Here is an 18,265-nt window from a genome sequence, read left to right on the forward strand (position 1 = left end):
AGTACTGGCCCCGCACTCTTTTACAGGGATTACAGCCTGCTGGCAAATTCATATACTGCATATACACAAATATAAACTGAACCATATATGAACTGAGTTTAAAAAAACAAAACACTAAACCTATACAAACCTAGGACACAAAATGCTGACATTCAAAACAGTAATTTTCCACAAAAAATAGGGTCCATAAATTATGTATTAATAATCATTTCTCCGTCCTCCCTTCTTACCCTTTGTACTCTGTAGTTGGTTATGAAGATCTTCAATGTAATAATGTTGGCAAGCAGTAGATGGCACTGTGTCCTCATGTAAAGTGTGTAACAATGCACTTTACAGAAAGATACAATGCCATCTAGTGGTTTGACCTGATTATAAACCAAGATTCGTTTTCCAATAGCACTTTCAGGTAAAAAAAAATCTTAATACTGAGAAAATACAGCATGTACGCAAGCTGCATTATTCATTTATTCTACTTACATCGTAAGTAACGTACAACGTACCCTGCAACACATGCAGCCTAAGGTTATGTACACACATATGTGCAAAACCTGTTGTTGGAAAGGATCTTTCACGATCCTTTCCAACGACTAACGACTGCGCGATGCATGAAGGAGTGCTTTATATATAGCACCTTTCTGCTCTATGGAGAGGGGAGAGGGAGAATGACGGAGTGGCTCCTCACTGCGTTCTCTCCCCTTCACTTCCATCACAATTGTTCGTCGTCCACTGTCCGTGGATCCACCACGTCCGATCATTCGGACGATGGTCAACAAGCCCTGTACACATGCAAGATTCTCGTCCATTAACAGCCCTGAGCCAATCGGACGAGAACCATTGCATGTGTGTACCCAGCCATAGCTGAGCAGTAGAGGGTTACAATCTAAATACACAAACTAGAGATCCATCACAGCTCACCTGCTTAGTTGGAATTCCTTCCAGAGTTCCCAGGAAAATCTGAAATCCGACCGAGTCACCTGTGCTCGTCTTCCATCTTTGCACGTGTTGCGGTATGACCCGACCTTCAGCAAAAATGGCTCCCCAGTCCGACATATTGATTGCCACAAATGTTTTGTTTTCAAAGCTGTTAAAAAAGAAAGCATAGGATGGTGTGTGAGAAATCCAGATATAAATCATGTTTGTTTTGTAGTAACAGCTGCAGAGTTACAAACGCAGGTCTACAGCCAAATATCAGTATGTAAATTTGTCCTTAAGTCAATGTGAACCCCAAGTGAATGACATTCCGCTTGTTATTTCCCTGAGTGTCATAAACAATTACATTTTCATCCTTTCTGCATCCCAATGCTACCAATCTCCTGCAACCTCTTTGAAGACACTGTCTACATATCTGCAAAACTGTGATCAGGGAGGATCCGCTTCCAACCTGGAATAAATCAAATTTTTTGCTCGCAAATAGCAAATTACTTTGTAGAAATCCATTCCAGGTTTGCTGGATCACCCAGGTTTACTGATGAAACTGTTCCTTCTTCAGCCCTGGAGAGTTTTATTAAATCAGGCCCAAAGTGAGGGTCACCCTATAACAGGAGGATCCTGAACAAACTTAACTTTTTTGAGGAAACACATGAAAGTAGTGAAGCTGGGCACTGCTGATCTCTTGCATACAAACCTTGGCGCTCCACGCATGTCCTCCCAAATCTGTTTCACCCTCATTATGGCCATGCCATTTTAAACCCCTGGCATGATATGGCCACCCTCAAAGTTCAAGCTCATCGTCCTCCTTGGAGTGCTCACGGGTGCCTATTGGGATGTTAAAAACATACCAATCTCTATGGTCACCAATGTGAAGCCTATTTGCATGAAATCAGTGGAAAGTGGGTGGTTATAGCACATGGACTATTATTTACAAAGACACATATGGAAACTAAAGAGCTTGGAAATGGGGGGAGAAGGAAATTACATAGTCAAGACTCTCAGGTGCCAGTATGGTAACCAATTTTTTAACTGGGTCGTCCAAGGTTGTGGGACCCTTGGCCTAGGCAAAACTGCACAGCCAATATGGAACCTAGGTCAACACATTTAACTGAACTAAAGGAATAAAATCTATATGAAACAGAAACAAGCAACCATCATCTAATTCCTCACTGCCCAAGCCACATGTGCCCACCATAACTATGTTTTTAATTCCCCTGGATTGTCTTTGGGATTGTCCCCTGGATTTTGGGATACCAAAGCCTTGGTAAACCTTTTTCTGTGCTAGAATGGCCGACTAACAGCAGTAATGTGTACATTGATGACATCAGTAAATCCCATAATCCCTGGAATTGATTTGGTATGAGTTGTGGATGTCAGGCTTCTTGTACTGACAACCTGACCAGTTCATCAAAAGTGCACAGCTGGCTGGGAATGGCCAACCGGTTGGTATTCTCTCAACAAAGCCAAGCTGCCATTTAACTAATTGCTATCAGGTAGGTATCTAGGTCTCTATGTGTTTTTCCTCCCTTGCAGTCTCTTCTATTCCCCTAACCAGTAGGTATAGCTTAACCCATGCTTGAAAGTGATACCGGGGAACAAATATCCCATCTGTTGCCCAGCCAGGCAATGCTGAGGAAAAGCCATGAGACGGAGCGTGCTACAGATTTATTTCAAGGTTACGGCTTGAGTCATCCTTTGGCTGCTCTGAAATCCAACTGGGACTTGAATGAAACCTGACCCCCGACCACTTCTTAATTATGCATCTGTTTAGAGTAAATATCTGTCTCAACTTCGGTAATAAATCTGTCGCAGACCTTGCAAATCTGTCGCAGGTGGCTGCCCAGTAATACGGAGTCACAGGTGGCAAATGCACTGTAAACCTGCCGAAAATACTTTGCTAAGTGAGTCGGTGTCACTAATTTGTATAATAAATGTCGCTCTCTGGCCCATTAAGGGTAAGTTGCCAGAGTTTGCTAATATTAACCCATCACCAATTACCATCCTATCTCATCCAGTGAGGTATATTTACCGATCCATATTGCCCCTACTGTCATCCCTCTGCCAGGGGATTAACCAAGGTAAATGGTAACAATGTCTTACCCCAGCCTGGTCATTGGCCACTCAGGTCCTAGAAAAGGTCACAGCTTCTTTGTACCTGGGGTCCTAATTAATTAAAGCAATGGGGTAGGAGCTGTGATGGAGCAGATGGCGAAGGAGCACAGACAGGGGAATATACCCTGCTGGGGGCAAGTTTATAAAGTTCTATTATTGTGACCTTAATTGGTCTCCAGAAAGATGGCACTGTCATTAAAATAGCTGTAAAAATATTACAAACAGCTAAGGCCTGACGCTCAATAGGCTTGAAAGGGGCATATTCCAAGACTGGGGCATTGGGGTAAAGCTGAATTCAATTCTATTGAAGCTCATTGCACCGGCATTGCCAGAAATAAAAAAAAAGAATATTGCTGGAGGAAATAAGCAGAGGAAAAGCACACAGGTGGCATGCTATGGCACAGGAAGAGCTGGGTTGGGTGGTTTAGGTTGGTTGGGTAGTTTTCTTTAATAAAAAAAAAAGGAAAAACAAAAGAGCAGAAGGGTTTTTGGGGCAAATTTTGTATTGATAAATACTGAGTATATTATACATCAAAATACAATAACATTGCGAGTACATAAGATATAAGTCTCGGCTCCAGAACAAACTTTGTAGAGCTTACTTGAGAATACTATACATGATACTTCTTAGTAGTATAGGTTTTCATATAGTCCATATAACCATAAGGGATACTGTACTGTACAGCGTTTGTAAAGAAAGATCCTAATGCGTTTCGCCCAGTTCTTGTTCAGTGATGATCCAGTTCCTCTCTGCCCCCTTCAAAGCTTTCTTTAATATGGCCACCAAGAATCAAAGCAATGATTTCACTACAATGCCCCCCTCCCCTTTTACAAGCCCATATTCACATTTTCCTTTTTTTGTATGGGCCTGAAATGACCCCAAAGCTGCTTAAAACATAAAAGAAACTGCACACATTTATAAAGCGGTGAATATCACATTCCCTCAAACTCAGACCCTCAAATTTTCACCATTGAAACAAGTTGACTTGGAAGATTCCCACCAGGGAATGCTTGAGGGAATTTCCTCATGTAGACGACATCATGATAAATATTTTGATCTGAATACTTTGAGAAAATAAAATGTTTTTGTATGTAACAAAATATTGTGCATCACCAAGAAAATATCAACAAATAATATTATGCTGGTGCTGAATGGTTTATTTATGACTCCAAGCAAAACAAAGCAAAATAGAAGGTGCAGAGGCTGGTAGAACAATGAGGAGTGAAAATCTCTGCCCTGAGGATAACTAATTCATATACAGCCGGCACAAGTCCCGCATCTGACCTGCCCAAAACTACACAGATCTAGAAATTATCAATTTCAGAGCCAGATTCACTCCATGTACGGTGAAATCTATGTACACTTAATCATTAAAATCTGATAAAAGAATGTCACTGTAATGACAAATGTCAGATTTATATTTGTAGCTGGTTTAAAACTAATGCATGGTAACCCCACCATTTCCTGGACACAGTAAGGTGACAACGCTCTGTACCTACTTCCGAAACTGTTCTGCGTTGTCACCCAGGCTGTCGACAAATACTATAAGTGTCTATATCAACACACATTAGGCAGGCAGCAATCACCACAGTGCAAGAAGGCAAAAGTGTGGAGTTATTTATGGAATCCTTTTTTTATGATACAAAGTGAGTATATGGAATTGTTTTGGATCAGCGTTTCTCTTTTTAACATGGGGCACCCTTGAAATTACTTTTAGGTCTTCAGGGAACCCCTTCCATAATTACTATATCCACAGCTCACAGTATATTAGTCAGTGGGAAGAATGTCTCTTACTTTGCTGGCCATTGGGAAGGCTGCCACCCTTACAGATAGCCAAAAAGATCATTGGGGTAATCTAAACTGACCTAAGGAAGTGCAAACTGCTCATTGAGCTCCATGCAACCTCTTGGGGAAACAGTGTTGAACCCAGATTTTTTTTTAAGCCAGGTAGGAAAAAATTGTAGACAGGCGGCAGGCCCCGTATTGTAACCCAATTTATCAGTTACCACCCAAAAACAGCCAGGTGGTTACTGAAAAGTGCCGGGTGGTGCACCCGGGTAAAAGGGGCTGGGGAGAGCACTGAGGAACCCTGGTTGAGAAACACTGGATTATGACTACTTAAAATCTCCTTTAGTTTCCATGTATTGCATTCGCCACCTACAATGTTCAGCGCATTCATAGCCCAAATTTAGCCATCATTGTGTCCGACAAACTGCACCACCATCAGCCATTACGATCGGTGTCTATGATATGTTCCCGTAGGACACGGTGGGAGTCAGGAAAGGTCCACACGCTGGCATGCCGTTCATCATGAAAATAAATGGAATCTAATAAAAGCCGATGACAGCTGTCATGGCTGTGTAAGGAAAACTCAGCCACTCAATGGTCCCTAAGGACTTTTTTGGAATTCATCAGGACTCAAAATTGCCAATTAGCCCCAATTTCAAGGGTCAGTCCCAGCTTTTTAGAACAAATTCAGCCAATCATTGCAATGAATGCTTCCATTTCACATGCTAATGTGCAGCTGTCATGAGAAAATCAAAGAATAGGGAATGGGGGGAGTGCTGATCGCCAATTAGCTGGGTACTTCTCCCCTGTCCAAGGTGAAGGCAGCTCTCTTTTCATTGGCTGGAATACCAAAAAACTCTAAGAAACTTATTTTTATAATTTGTATCAGGCAGATCATTGCAGAAAGTTATAGGCGATCTCTTATCTGCAGAGACCATTCTTTCCTGCCTGATCGCTCCGTGGAACTGTAAAAGCGCTATACTGCGCATGCGCAGTTCGGTATCACCACTTCTCCGCTCTTCCTGGGACTCTTACGTCATCCCAGTCCAGATTGCCAAAGTATGTGGGAAGGTAAAGGAAGAAGATGGCGGCACCCTACATTGGAATAGGGGCAGGTGAGTATGGTGCTGTTTAGTTCCGCTCTAAGGGGGAGAGAGTGCCACAATAAATCAAAAAAGTGAGGTTTGTCTTTTTTGCCAGCAGCAGGATCACAGAAAGGCCCCAACACGTTTTGGAAGGCTCACCAGTCCTCGGAATGCGTTAGGTGCCTTCACTGAACTTCTATGTGGCAAATAGGTTCTGCATTCAAATACAAGTTTATAGGGATGAACACTGCATGAAGCAGGTCAACGGGAGGTCAATTGCAGATCAAATAAACCTGTTGATCCTAATCTATGGTTCATCAACAAGAGTCCAAAGCCAGCCAACATGGGCCCTATATAGGTAACCAATGCTTATCTCTGCTATTGATGCCGAGTTGTTGCCATCATTATAGGGTCAAAGTAAAGCCACCCTGTAATAACAGATGCTGCACACTAAAGCTACGTACACAAGTCCAATGGTTCTCGCCCAATAATCGGCTCAGGGCCGATATTGGACGAGAATCTGGCGTGGGTAAAGCGCCCATCGTCCACTGTCCGAACGACCGTCCCGGCGAATCCACGAACGATGGATGACGAACGATCCTACTGCAAGGAAAGGGGAAGAGTGCACAGTGGGGTACCGCTCCATTGTTCTCCCCCTCCCCTCTGCATAGAGCAGAATGGTGCTGTATGTACATTACTCGATCATGCATCGTGCAATCCTTAGTCGTTGGAAAGGATCGTGAAAGATACTTTCCAACAAATATCACTGTACGTGTGTATGCGGCTTTACTGATCCCCTGGTCACTTACAATGCAGGTGCCTGGTTTTTGAAGGAATCCAACAATTTTGGGTACATGGAATATCGCTCTGTTTTCAAGGGTTCCTGCATCACTAGCCCATGATGGTCTATCTTCTCCATTATTGGAGAGCTTTAATAAATCAGGACCAATGGCTTTTAGCGGGGGCAGGGGACACTGATCTAACCCACATGGACACAAAGGGTCAGCAGCAAAGCATCCTGGGGAATGATTGCTAAAGGCAATCACAAGTTGGAGCCCCCTATACCCAGCTCTCGCCTCTCTATAGTACTACAACTCCCATGATGCATTTCCAAACCCCTAAACTGACCACAACCCCGTATCTACCCCTGAGACGTGTCTGAGTGTGATCTGTGAACCCCCAAACCCATGGCCTTCCCCATAACCAAGTCAGAAATCAGCTCACCATTCATCAGCTCTGAGCTGCCATCTTCCTTCTAGGAGTATCTATGAGTGTTACCATTACAACAATCTAGGGGAGACATGATAAATATTTCATATTACATTCTGTCAAATTCCGCCTGGGATGAACATATTTAATCTTACTGTTTTATATAGATTTCTATAACATTATATATGGGTATATAAAACGTACTTTTATCACGAGGGCGCAATGGTCGTAAAAACTAGATATTGATCCCCCTTATAAAGCTGTCATTTGGTTTCTCCCATCGCCCAGCGTCTGTTGCCATGGAGATGGAAATCTGCCTTGGACGCTTCTGCTAGTGTAGAAGGGGGCTGGTGATAAAGATATCGGGGCCCCTGCAGCCCCACATACCCGACCAAAGATTTAGAATTCACCAACGAGGCATTGCGTAGCCCCTATAAGTGCCGCTAGCGGGAGCTTCGAGCCCTGTAGTTTGCAAACTACATTTCCCAGCATGCCCTGGCTTTGTATTATTCACAAGGGATTTTTGGGAAATGTAGTCTGTCAGGGCCAGTGTCCTGCTGCCTGGCTGTGATTCATGGTGGCCTATAACACAGAAAGCCTGGAATGCCATCATACGAGGGCAGGTGTAATAAATTATCTGCAGGACATGATTCCTGATAAAGTGAACAGCAATAGTGCAAGTACCCATAGCAACCTATTACATTGACCTGGTTGCTAGGGGCACCATGTTCATTTGGGTCCTCATTTTGGTACAACCATCCGCTATTTCAGCAGAAAAAATCTAATTTATGGAAGGTGGTGAAGATGATGCCCATGGCAACCAATCAAGCAAATGAACGATAGATGAAATCTGGTTGCTAAGGGCAACAGCTCCATTTCCCTCCAGATTTGATACATCCATCTCCCAGTGTCAGCAAGGGATACGGAGCGGATCAGCTGCCAATGTTGCATTTGATTGGCTGCCTGATCAATTTTCTGATTGGTTATTTGTACATCCCATAACACAGCACACGCATGTTCAGTGTTGGCCATATTCAGATCCAGGATCCTCCTATGATTGGTCAGGTGTTAAGTTCAGATCAATCTGATTGGTTGTTGGAAAAATAAAATCAGCTTGTGTGTTCTGGGTATAGTATAGAGAAGCTGAAGGAAAAGTGAGGACGTTACCAATAGCAACCAATCACACAACTTTGTTTACACACATGCGATGCCTCAGCATGTGTCTGCGCCTGTTTGACTATACATTTGATTCTAAGGGTGCAGAAATCTGAGCTGCAATGTTTCTGGCATTGCAATTTGCTCGCAATGCTCATCAAGCTGCCATTGGGAATGAACAGCAGCGCATCAAAAAATGCAGGGCGTGCATGTGATAGTGCAAGTTCAGCAGTGTGCATATCATCGCATGCATTGCTGCATATGTGTGGATGGGTCTTCAGAGTTAAACTTGGGTTGCTAAGGGCCCATTCACACATATGTGCTACTGCAGTGCATGTGTATTCCTGCAAGGTACCATGCGCAAAATATCAGCAAAAAATGATAAAGCGCGACCCAATACACTAATAGATATCTCTGCAATGCAGCAAAATGCGCTCATAGAGGCGCTGGGGTCCCATTAGGAATGAATTGCACCACACACGGGTGGATATAAGGAGATGCAAAGTGTGCCGCTGCATGAGGGCCCCCTAAAGTCAGTGCACTGGGGCCCACTGTTGACACCACATGTGTGCCTGGTACCGTGTGACTGCAGGACTGATCGCATTATTTCATGCATTCAGGAAAGGCGTTTGGGTACCATCAACCTCCCTGGCGGTGTTCCCGAGTGTCCATGGCTTCCAAAAGGCGTCCTCTAGTGCTCCAGAACAACTAGAAGGCAGCCATAGTGATTTACAATCCCCGGATTCACCGCAAATATCAAAATCAGAAAGGAAACCGGGTTCCACTGTCCTGATTGTGCAGTCCCAAGTTCTAATAACTTTCATACCCGGGATGTGTACTAAACCAATATGCAGAGTCTGGCAATTTAATATTAATATTGCATCCTTGTTTGCACAGATTTCAGTGTGTTTGAATAAATTAATAATTAAATGTATTATATTATTTATTTTATAAATGTTTATTATATATCATTTATGATTTCATGTTTCAAACTTTATCATTCCCGGATGTGTACTATATGCTTGTGTGGGAAGATTTCAGTGAGATATTCCTAAGAATTACAGGCAATATAAAACAACAAATTTCCATGCATGTACGGCTTGACATTCAAAAATGGTGACACAATCAGACCACCATGGAGGTTAGGAATGAACTGCACCACATCAATGCACATCACACACCACGCGGTATGCTTGTTACTGTGTGATCGCATTATTGCTGCATTACTCCAGTCTATACAGGTAGTCCCTGGGTTAAGGACATCCGACATACGGACGTCTCCTGGATACCAATGGAGCTTCCCTGCTCGCTCCTGTGCAGGACGGAGGCTTGATGGGGGGAGGGGCGCTTTGCATGACTTGTAGAAGAAATCTTTGGCTAAATACAGCTGAGGTTGTGGCTGATCTTAAAGCGTACGTAAACTCAGATACGTCCCTTTACATAAGGTAGACAACACTTTTATGTAAGGTAAAAATTCTGTGTGCTTAGGTTTTTTTTAGGTGCAATTTATATAAAAGTGAAACTGTTGCTCATGGCAACCACTCAAAGTATTGCAAATTATTTTAAAAAAATTTGGTTGCTAAGGGCAACTCCTACTTTTTTATTGAAACCAAGGCTTTTAAAATAGATTTATCCAGCCTGCCCTGCCAGGAAATGCTGAGCTTTGTAGTTCCCCAGCCGTTGGAAGCCCCCCACAGCCACGTCGGGTGTTTTCTTAGCATCATGACGTCATAATGACAGCACCATCGCCTATGCGTCTGTCGGAATGACAAACCGCGGAGACCAATCAGATTCAACACAGACGTGACGGACAGCCGCTTGCACCAATAGGCGTTGTGTTTACGGAGACAGGGCGAACAGACTGTGTGACAGAGGGAGGGGGCGGGGCCGGCAGCTGCTCTCCCACGAGGTCAGCAGTGCGGGGAGACAGCGGCGGCGGCGGCGGCATTACCGGGGGAGAGCGGAGGAGGCTGCGAGAGGAAGAGCTGCAGGTGTGTCCGTACCGTGCACCCTATCCATGCACACCATGCCAGCTGTCACCCTATTATATCATAGCACTCACCCCAGGAGCTTACAATCTATTCAGAATGGGGAGCAGGGGCTCCTGTAATGAGACTCCTTATAATATGATATTACAATGTATGTTCACTTCTAGAATCTCTGACCTCATCACTTTATATCAGGATTTCTGATTGGCTGAAAGGAATTATTGGGGTACAAATGGGAATATCGGGGACCTCGACTACAAACCTGACATTTAATATTATTGGTTTTATATCATCTTATGTCATATTTATCTGTCACCCCCAATCACAGCCAAGCATACAAAGCACTAAAATGTTACAATGTAATACAAATATCATGTTCATTTACTGCTCATTATTGGTCGAGTTATAAAGCTGACATTCACTAAAACATTCACTGCTAGAAAATCAGCTCCAAGTCTTTCAATGGCATTGATTCTCCACCAGAGAATGTTTCAGTGAATGTTGGATTCACTTCTTCATAAATAGACCTCTATGTCACCTTTAATCATTACATTGCAGTTTTGGTTTCACATTGAGACATTTTAGGAGTTTGTATTCTGGGCTCTGATTGGCTTACAGGTTTTTTGGTATGCGGAGTGAGGTGGAAGAGTAACGCTAGGCGTACATGATATTCAATTCATATCACAATCGTATCGTTTGATTGGTTACTAATGTTCGATGTGCCGTCTACCTATTCAGTGTCATGATAGTTTACACTGTTAGATCTAAATGAAAAATCAATGTATAAAGAAAATAAATAAATGTATAGTAACATTCTGCCTACAAATTGATTACAAATATGACTAATTTATTTGGGTTACTCATATTGTCCAATCAGATGTCTGATTAGTATTGCATTGTGTATGGCAAGGTTAGGATTCTCTAAAACATTCATCATCATCATCTTCCCTCTCATCCTCATCAATATCATCCGTCTCATCATCATCATCATCCACATCTCCTTCCTCCTCCTGCTACTAATCTTACTTCTTCCTGATCATTTTCTTCTCTTCCTCCTCCCCATCTTCCTCATCTTCTTTCCTCTTCTTTCTGATCATCATCTTCTTACTTTTCCTGCTCCACCTCTTCATCATTACATCATCTTTCTTACTGCTCATCATCCACTTTCTTCTCCTCACCATCATTGTCATCTTCATCATATTCTTCCTCTTTCTTCTCCTCTTCATCTTCTCCTCCTCTTCATCTTCCTTCTTCTCCTCCTCCTCTTCATCTTCCTCTTCCTTATTCTCCTCTTCTTCATCTTCCTCTCTCTTCTCCTCCTCCTCCTTCCTCTCTCTTCTTCTCCTCCTCTTCATCTTCTTCTTCCCTTTTCTCTTACTCTTCATCTTCTTCTTCCTTCTGCTCCTTATCTTCCTCTTCCCCTCAGTAACATGTTATTCTTCCTACTTCTGCTCCTCTTCATCTTCCTTCCTCAACTCTTCATTGTCCCTTTCCTTCTTCCTTCTCCCCCTCATCATCCTTCACCTCCTCATTAGTATTATTGTAATATTCCTTTCCAGTGATTCTTAGTTTAGTGCCGGGTTGCCCAACAGGTAGATCGCAAAGACAACCCAAGTAGATCGCGGAGCCCTGCCTTTCAAAATAAACTCCACCACGCAAATGAGTTATTAAGTCCAAGTTTTTATTGTTGGTAGATCATTTTGACTCGGTCATTTTAAAAGTAGCTCACAAGCCAAAAAAGTGTGGGCACCCCTGGTCTAGGGTTACGCCAATGAATAAATCTTTGCATTCCTGAGAGATTTACCTGCATGTGATCAGTAATTGCTTCTGCATCAATGGCGGTTTATATGTGATGACCAACAAACAATCTAGTCTATCAATAGCAAAGTGATTGAAACGTTGCGTTGTTATCACTTTCCATGCGCTAAGCGTTCTGTAACATTTCCTTCTGATTATGCAGTTTGATGACGGAGATTTCTGGGAGCGTTCATTGAGCGACTTATATTGCAACCGTCTTGCATGGAAAGTAAAGGGATTTATGGCAGATAGTCGCCATTCCTGTACATTGCTTTACCTAACACTTTCCAAACTTCTCATTATTCAGCAAAACGCATTTCATGGAATGCATGGTTCCCACTCACTATGAGGTTTTTCCACCAATCAGCGCCAAGAGCAAGACTTGTTACAATGTTACAATGCAATCTGATCCCTTAAACATCAATATATATATATATATATATATATATATATATATATGTCCTCTGTGTTGGTTCTGCAGTTCTTTGCAACCACTCTATGCTTCAGTGCAGCTAATCACTTGTGTTTTGATCATATTTAATGCCACAGAAGAGCTTACAATCTAATCCTATGGATGCTACTTTCAATGCCAGTCATCACCATAATGCAATGTTTAATATTAGGTAATGTACTTGCACACTGCTGATCCCCCCTGCAGTACATGGATGCCATCCCCTGCCTATCTCCCTGAAGAATTGATGCTTATATATCCAGCAGCTCTGGGTCCTTAGACCAGAACTGTGCACCAGAGGGGTCATTTATGGTTGTTGGAAAATCAGTAATCTGTATGTCGTCACCACGACAGGAAGTGAGGGGAAATTTCTTTAATAGACCCCTAGATGGCATTAAATCCTTCAAATTTTATCCAAGCCTAAAAAAAAGTTTTGGCTTGGGATCAGTGATGAAGCTACAGAATAATGGGCTTAATTTTTAACAAATCCCCCCCCTCCCTTTGTTTTAGACAACCCCTCTTGAGGTGCAAACTTTACCCCAGTTTGGGTTTATCCCTTCACTGTCCTGTAGAGGAACAAAGTAGGTTCCAGGTAGGTAGACACTGATGCTAAAGGTTATAGGGGCTGCCATAAGGGGAATGATGTGGCAAGCAGTGGTCACGCAGAGGCGCCATTGGAACAATGGGCAGCACGGTGGCTCAGAGGTTAGCACTCTGGTCTTTGCAGCGCTGGGTCTCAGGTTGGAATCTGGGCCAGGACACTATCTGCATGGAGTTTGCAGGTTCTCCCCGTGTCTGTGTGGGTTTTCTCCGGGTACTCCGGTTTCCTCCCACATTCCAAAAACATGCATTGAGGTTAATTGGCTTCCCTCTAAAATTGGCCTTAGACGATATAAATGACATTTGACCACGGTAGGGACATTAGATTGTGAGCTCCTTTCAGGGACAGTTAGTGACATGTATATGGACTTTGTACAGCGCTGCGTAATATGATGGCGCTATATAAATACTGTGTAATAATAATAATAAAGAGGCTCAGCTGTTACTACTCCACTTCTGGACTTTAAATTGTTGCATGCTAGTTCTGTAGTAGTAACATCACAAAAAGCGTGTATGTGTTTTCCCGCATTAAATGCACACATTAAGCACAGGTTCCCATTTGCTCCATTTGTGCAGTGTGGGTGACCCTTTCAAGGCTGCATTTGACCCCCCTTTTGTTATATTGCATGTAAGCAGGGCTGCACTTAAATGCAAAATGCAGATCTTGCCTACTGTTCCAGTCTTAAAGGTAAAGAGGAAAACTTTCAGTTTCACTTTCCAACCACTGACTATAAGGTAGTTATTATTAATAAACAGTATTTATATAGCACCAACATAATACGCAGCACTGTAAAATAAATAGGAGTTGCAGATGACCGACAGAAGCAGACAGTGACGCAGGAGGAGGAGCGGACCCTGCCCCAAAGAGCTTACAATCTAAGAGGTGAAGGAAGTAGCACATGTCCACTGTATTACTTTTCTGTATTTGGGTGCAGTAAGCATGCAAGGTGGTCTGTAAAGTTTGAATCTTGTCGCAGGAAATAAATGTTTCTCACCTTGAAAGCTTGTTTCTGCCGTTCTGAGACCATAACCTAGCCATTACACCCAATGCAGTTTCATCTGACATTGCCCCCAAGCTTTCTCTTTATGTGACGCATTCAATGCAGAAACATCAACTAAAAAAGGAAGAAGTTTGCAATTTTTCTGAAGACAAAAAGCACTGACTCATAGCAGCCAATAAGATGACATCCGTTGGTTAATTAATTAGGGGGTCACATTGTTATCATTAGATTGTGAGCTCCTTTGTCAGGGACAGTTAGTGACATGACTTTGGACTTTGTACAGCACTGCGTAATATGTCAGTGCTATATAAATACTGTGTAATATTAATAACAATAATAATAAATGATGTTCTTTGTACTTCAAGAGGACCTGTGTTCATCTGTGATTCAGGCGCCACTTTCTTACCTGGCAGTGGGTTGGCTGCAAGGTAGCTCAGAGGTTAGGGCAGTGCTAGGTCCCAGGTCCAAATCTTGGCCAGGACACTATCTGCATGGAGTTTGCTGGTTCTCCCCATGTTTGTGTGGGTTACCTCCGGGTACCCCGGCTTCCTCCCACATTCCAAAGACATGCAGATAGGGTAATTGCCCCTTAGACTGTAGTAAAGACATATGACTATGGTCATATGGCATGACAGCCAGTGACATGACTATGGACTTTGTACAGCACTGCGTAATATGTAGGCGCTATATAAATACTGTGTAATAATACTAATATTTAGTACCCAATGTGATTATCAGCTGTGAACTCTTGACAATGTTATGAAAGCTCTGCCTGTAATTTTCTTTAACAAATGGCTTACAGCCACCGATTACATCACTTAACAGCCATGGCAAACCCCACCAAAGAAAATGCGCTCGGTTTGATAATCAGCAAGTAGAATAATGTTATCTCAGACACCACTGCAACCCTCCAGGTGACTGAGCACTGCTAAACCATTGTTGTCCTTTAACCAAAGGAAGTGGAGTAGAAATTGGTGTTCTTGGAAGAAGAGATGCATACAGGTGGGCTGTCATGCCGATCCCCTTGCTTCACTACTTTAAAACAAGCATGTAGCCAGTGAAGTCAGTGAGGCTGTTTGCAATACTAATTCTTGGTCAGTGGCACCACATTTGCCGGAATTCTAAATGCGATCACTGGCCCTTAATTCGCAGTCTTGTGGCCCTCCAGCCCATACTTCTCTCCTCTGCTTTACATTCCAGGTAGCTCACAACCTGCATGACATAGACAGTTCCTATTGGCTGTCCAGCAATGGGGTCCCTTAGCAATCTGGAAGGTGGGTGAGCAAGGGGACAGGCGGGTGCACAAATGGCGCTGTCATGGAACCTGGATGGTGGATTTAAATTAGCAGCCTAATGCACGGCACTGCGTGTTCCTTCAAAAATAGAGCACCTACTACCTTTGTATGCCATATTCAAATCATTGTGCATGGTATAACCCCTGTGCTTTTAATAAAATACCTTGCACCCCTATAGTAGGAGGGGTGAACAGACCCTTGAAGAAAACGAACGTCCCCAAAAAGCCACAAAGTAGAGTGATTTAGGAAAAAAACAAAAAGTTTTTTGTGCATGAAAAAAAAAAGGAATAATTTGGTATGAAAATATAACAAAAATTAACAAAAACATTTCCAAAACTTTTCTTTTTTATAACTGTAGTTCTCCTTTAAGCTGGAGGATCAGCATGACTAATACAGATATATTCCCAGAAGGAGGTCAGCTTTTTTCTTCTTTCAGCATTGGCTTTTTATTCAATATATTGCAAGTGTTTCCAACATACATATAAGCTGCATCACCATAATAAAATTCATTGTATAGATTAATGCCATTAATACCCCCCCCCCTCCTTTCCTGTACTGCAGATTATTTGCAGGGGGAAGCATAAGCACACAGAACCCTGAACCACATCCTCTGGCAGAGATTACTGGTAGATCTGTCGCTTGTGAGATTTTTCTTTTTTTTTTTGGCCCCCCTTCTCTGTTGCTGCAGTGGTCAGCAGAGCCCATCGCAGCAATCAATGCTGCCGTATCATTTTGTATTGCAAGCTTCTCTTTTTTTTTTAGCATCAACACTAAAGGTATGCCTATTAGTGACATCAAGGTTTTATTGCAACACATTGGGGAACTGCTGCATCATCACTTGTGCCCCCCCTCCTCTCCTTCTCGCACCATCGCTACCCACCCAATTCTCCACCCTGCATTGCTGTGAAATAAGGACTTTGGCTTGGTAACACAGCGCTATACACTTGCTGCTTGCTTTGTGCGTTCCCTCTGCAGACTGGTCAATGTCATTGCCGCAGCAGTGAGTTAACAATCTCTTTTCACCATTCAATCTGCAGGCAGTTTGGTCTGATGTTAATGAATTGTGTTATTGCTGTAACCTAGATATCTGCATTTCTTTTCCTCTGGCTCTCTGCAGTGAAATCCTAACATTAGCAAAGATTTTTCAGCGTACAAGGTTTGCATTTGAGAGGTGCCAGGCGCTGCAGTGGGTAGTTGACATAGAATTGCGGCAGATTTGAGATTGCATGCGTTTTTTAGACAGTTTGACACTTTTACAGAGGCTGCCGGCGACAGCTGCATTTGTCTGACGCTTCCCGTTGTGGAGATGTACTGAGTCAGCCCATGTGTAGTGTATTTTTGTGTTGCATAAGCACCGGCACTTGTGACTTAACATGGTCAATCAATGTTGTATTTGTTTTTGATGGCAAGGATAACATTATGTTTATTATTTGTGTGTGTGTTTCAATATTGTGTTGTTTTCTTTTTTTCTATTTGTAAATATGATGTGTGCAGGGAAGGGTTTACCTGCAGCAATAAAAGCTGAGAGAAGGGTATGCTGGGACTTATAGTTCGTTGGCTGCACCCCTGCCAAAGCACAAACTGCAGATCTAAAATGTGTTTTTTATTAATGAATCTTGGGAGAAATGCCATCTGAATAAAATATTCAGATCAAATAGACGATTGGTTATAGTGGACCTGTGTTCCGAGGCTACCACAAAGCTTATGGAGCTGCTGCTGCTCCAGGCTCCCTTTAGTTCTTGGTGTTTAGTAGTTCCTAACTCCTATCTGATGATCCTATAAATGTATTCTGCAAATAAATGTAACTCTTCTGAGCAGTCGTCTGCTGATCAATGTTAACCTGCCATAAAGTTTAGGAAGCATGTGATGCCTGTGGCTACTTACGTCACACTTGGCACGCTCCATGCGATGGTTGGGTAAATCCAATCAAGGATCTTTTAAAATCTGAGCCGTTCTCATTCAATATTGACAGAAACATTGATTGATCATGGGTCTGGGAAGACTGTTCTTTTTGTCGATCATGTGCGGGCAGGCAATCGATGGGCGCATAGCTTTGCAACGGTGTAAAGATAGCAATGGCACCGTTAGGAGTGCCATTTGTGCTCAAATCAAGTTTTGTAAGACAGTAATGTGGTATTAATAATTCCCTAATCAGTATTCGTATTGATGATATGCCATATCACACATGCACTTAATACAGTGTATAACCCAGAAATTTTTTTAAGCTGGGTGGGAAGAAATTGTAGGTGGGTGACAGTCCCCATATTGTGACCCAACTAGTCAGTAACCACCCAAATACTGCTGGGTGGCTAATGGAAAGTGCCGGGTGGTGCACCTAGCTAAAAGGGGCTGGGGAGAACACTGTAAAAGTTTTGGCCCAGTATTAGTCTTCAGATCTATACCTGTGCCAGGTGGATCCAAAGTGGAGGCTCCATATGGGGGCTTCTACTTGTGTCTAAGCTAAGATCAAGCACCCCTCCTTCCAGTGCTGTCAAGTCCCACCTTCTGTCATTCAGCTGTCAAATGGTGGCAGTAGAAAATCAGGCACATAATAAAGGGTGTGGTTTATTACTAAGAGGGGGAGGGCTTAACATTTTGACTTGGGCAAAAGTCAAAACCACCTGTGCAGCCTGGATGATCAATGATCCAAGTGGAGTCCACAGCTCTTCATTTGGTCTTACATGTGCACCATGATAAGTTTTTTTGTGGATTTGTGTTGTGTGTTTGGGGAATTTTAATTTTTAATGGGCGGTGCGTAGTGTTCTCCCCAGACCCTTTTAGCTGGGTGCACCACCCAGCACGTTTCAGTAACCACCCGGCTGTTTTAGGGTGGTTACAGATGAGTTGGGTCAT

General features: G+C 42.9%; 2 protein-coding genes across 5 annotated transcripts in view; one reads left to right on the forward strand and one right to left on the reverse strand.

Moving 5' to 3' along the window:
- The window catches only part of NPHP4 (nephrocystin 4), a 150,579-nt gene extending 149,499 nt beyond the window's left edge, over positions 1-1,080 (reverse strand). The window contains exon 1 of the mRNA XM_072425968.1: positions 916-1,080. Within this exon, the coding sequence (XP_072282069.1) occupies positions 916-1,050 (135 nt within the window). The 5' untranslated portion in view covers positions 1,051-1,080. The remainder of the gene's footprint in view (positions 1-915) is intronic.
- A 9,086-nt stretch (positions 1,081-10,166) lies between these two features.
- KCNAB2 (potassium voltage-gated channel subfamily A regulatory beta subunit 2) overlaps positions 10,167-18,265 on the forward strand; it is a 139,509-nt gene continuing 131,410 nt past the window's right edge. For all 4 annotated transcript variants that reach the window (XM_072426980.1, XM_072426982.1, XM_072426981.1 and 1 more), the window contains exon 1: positions 10,167-10,271. The gene's annotated coding sequence lies outside the window, so the exon portion shown is untranslated. The remainder of the gene's footprint in view (positions 10,272-18,265) is intronic.

Source organism: Pyxicephalus adspersus, chromosome 11 (assembly GCF_032062135.1).
Source record: "Pyxicephalus adspersus chromosome 11, UCB_Pads_2.0, whole genome shotgun sequence".
Taxonomy (NCBI): Eukaryota; Metazoa; Chordata; class Amphibia; order Anura; family Pyxicephalidae; genus Pyxicephalus; species Pyxicephalus adspersus.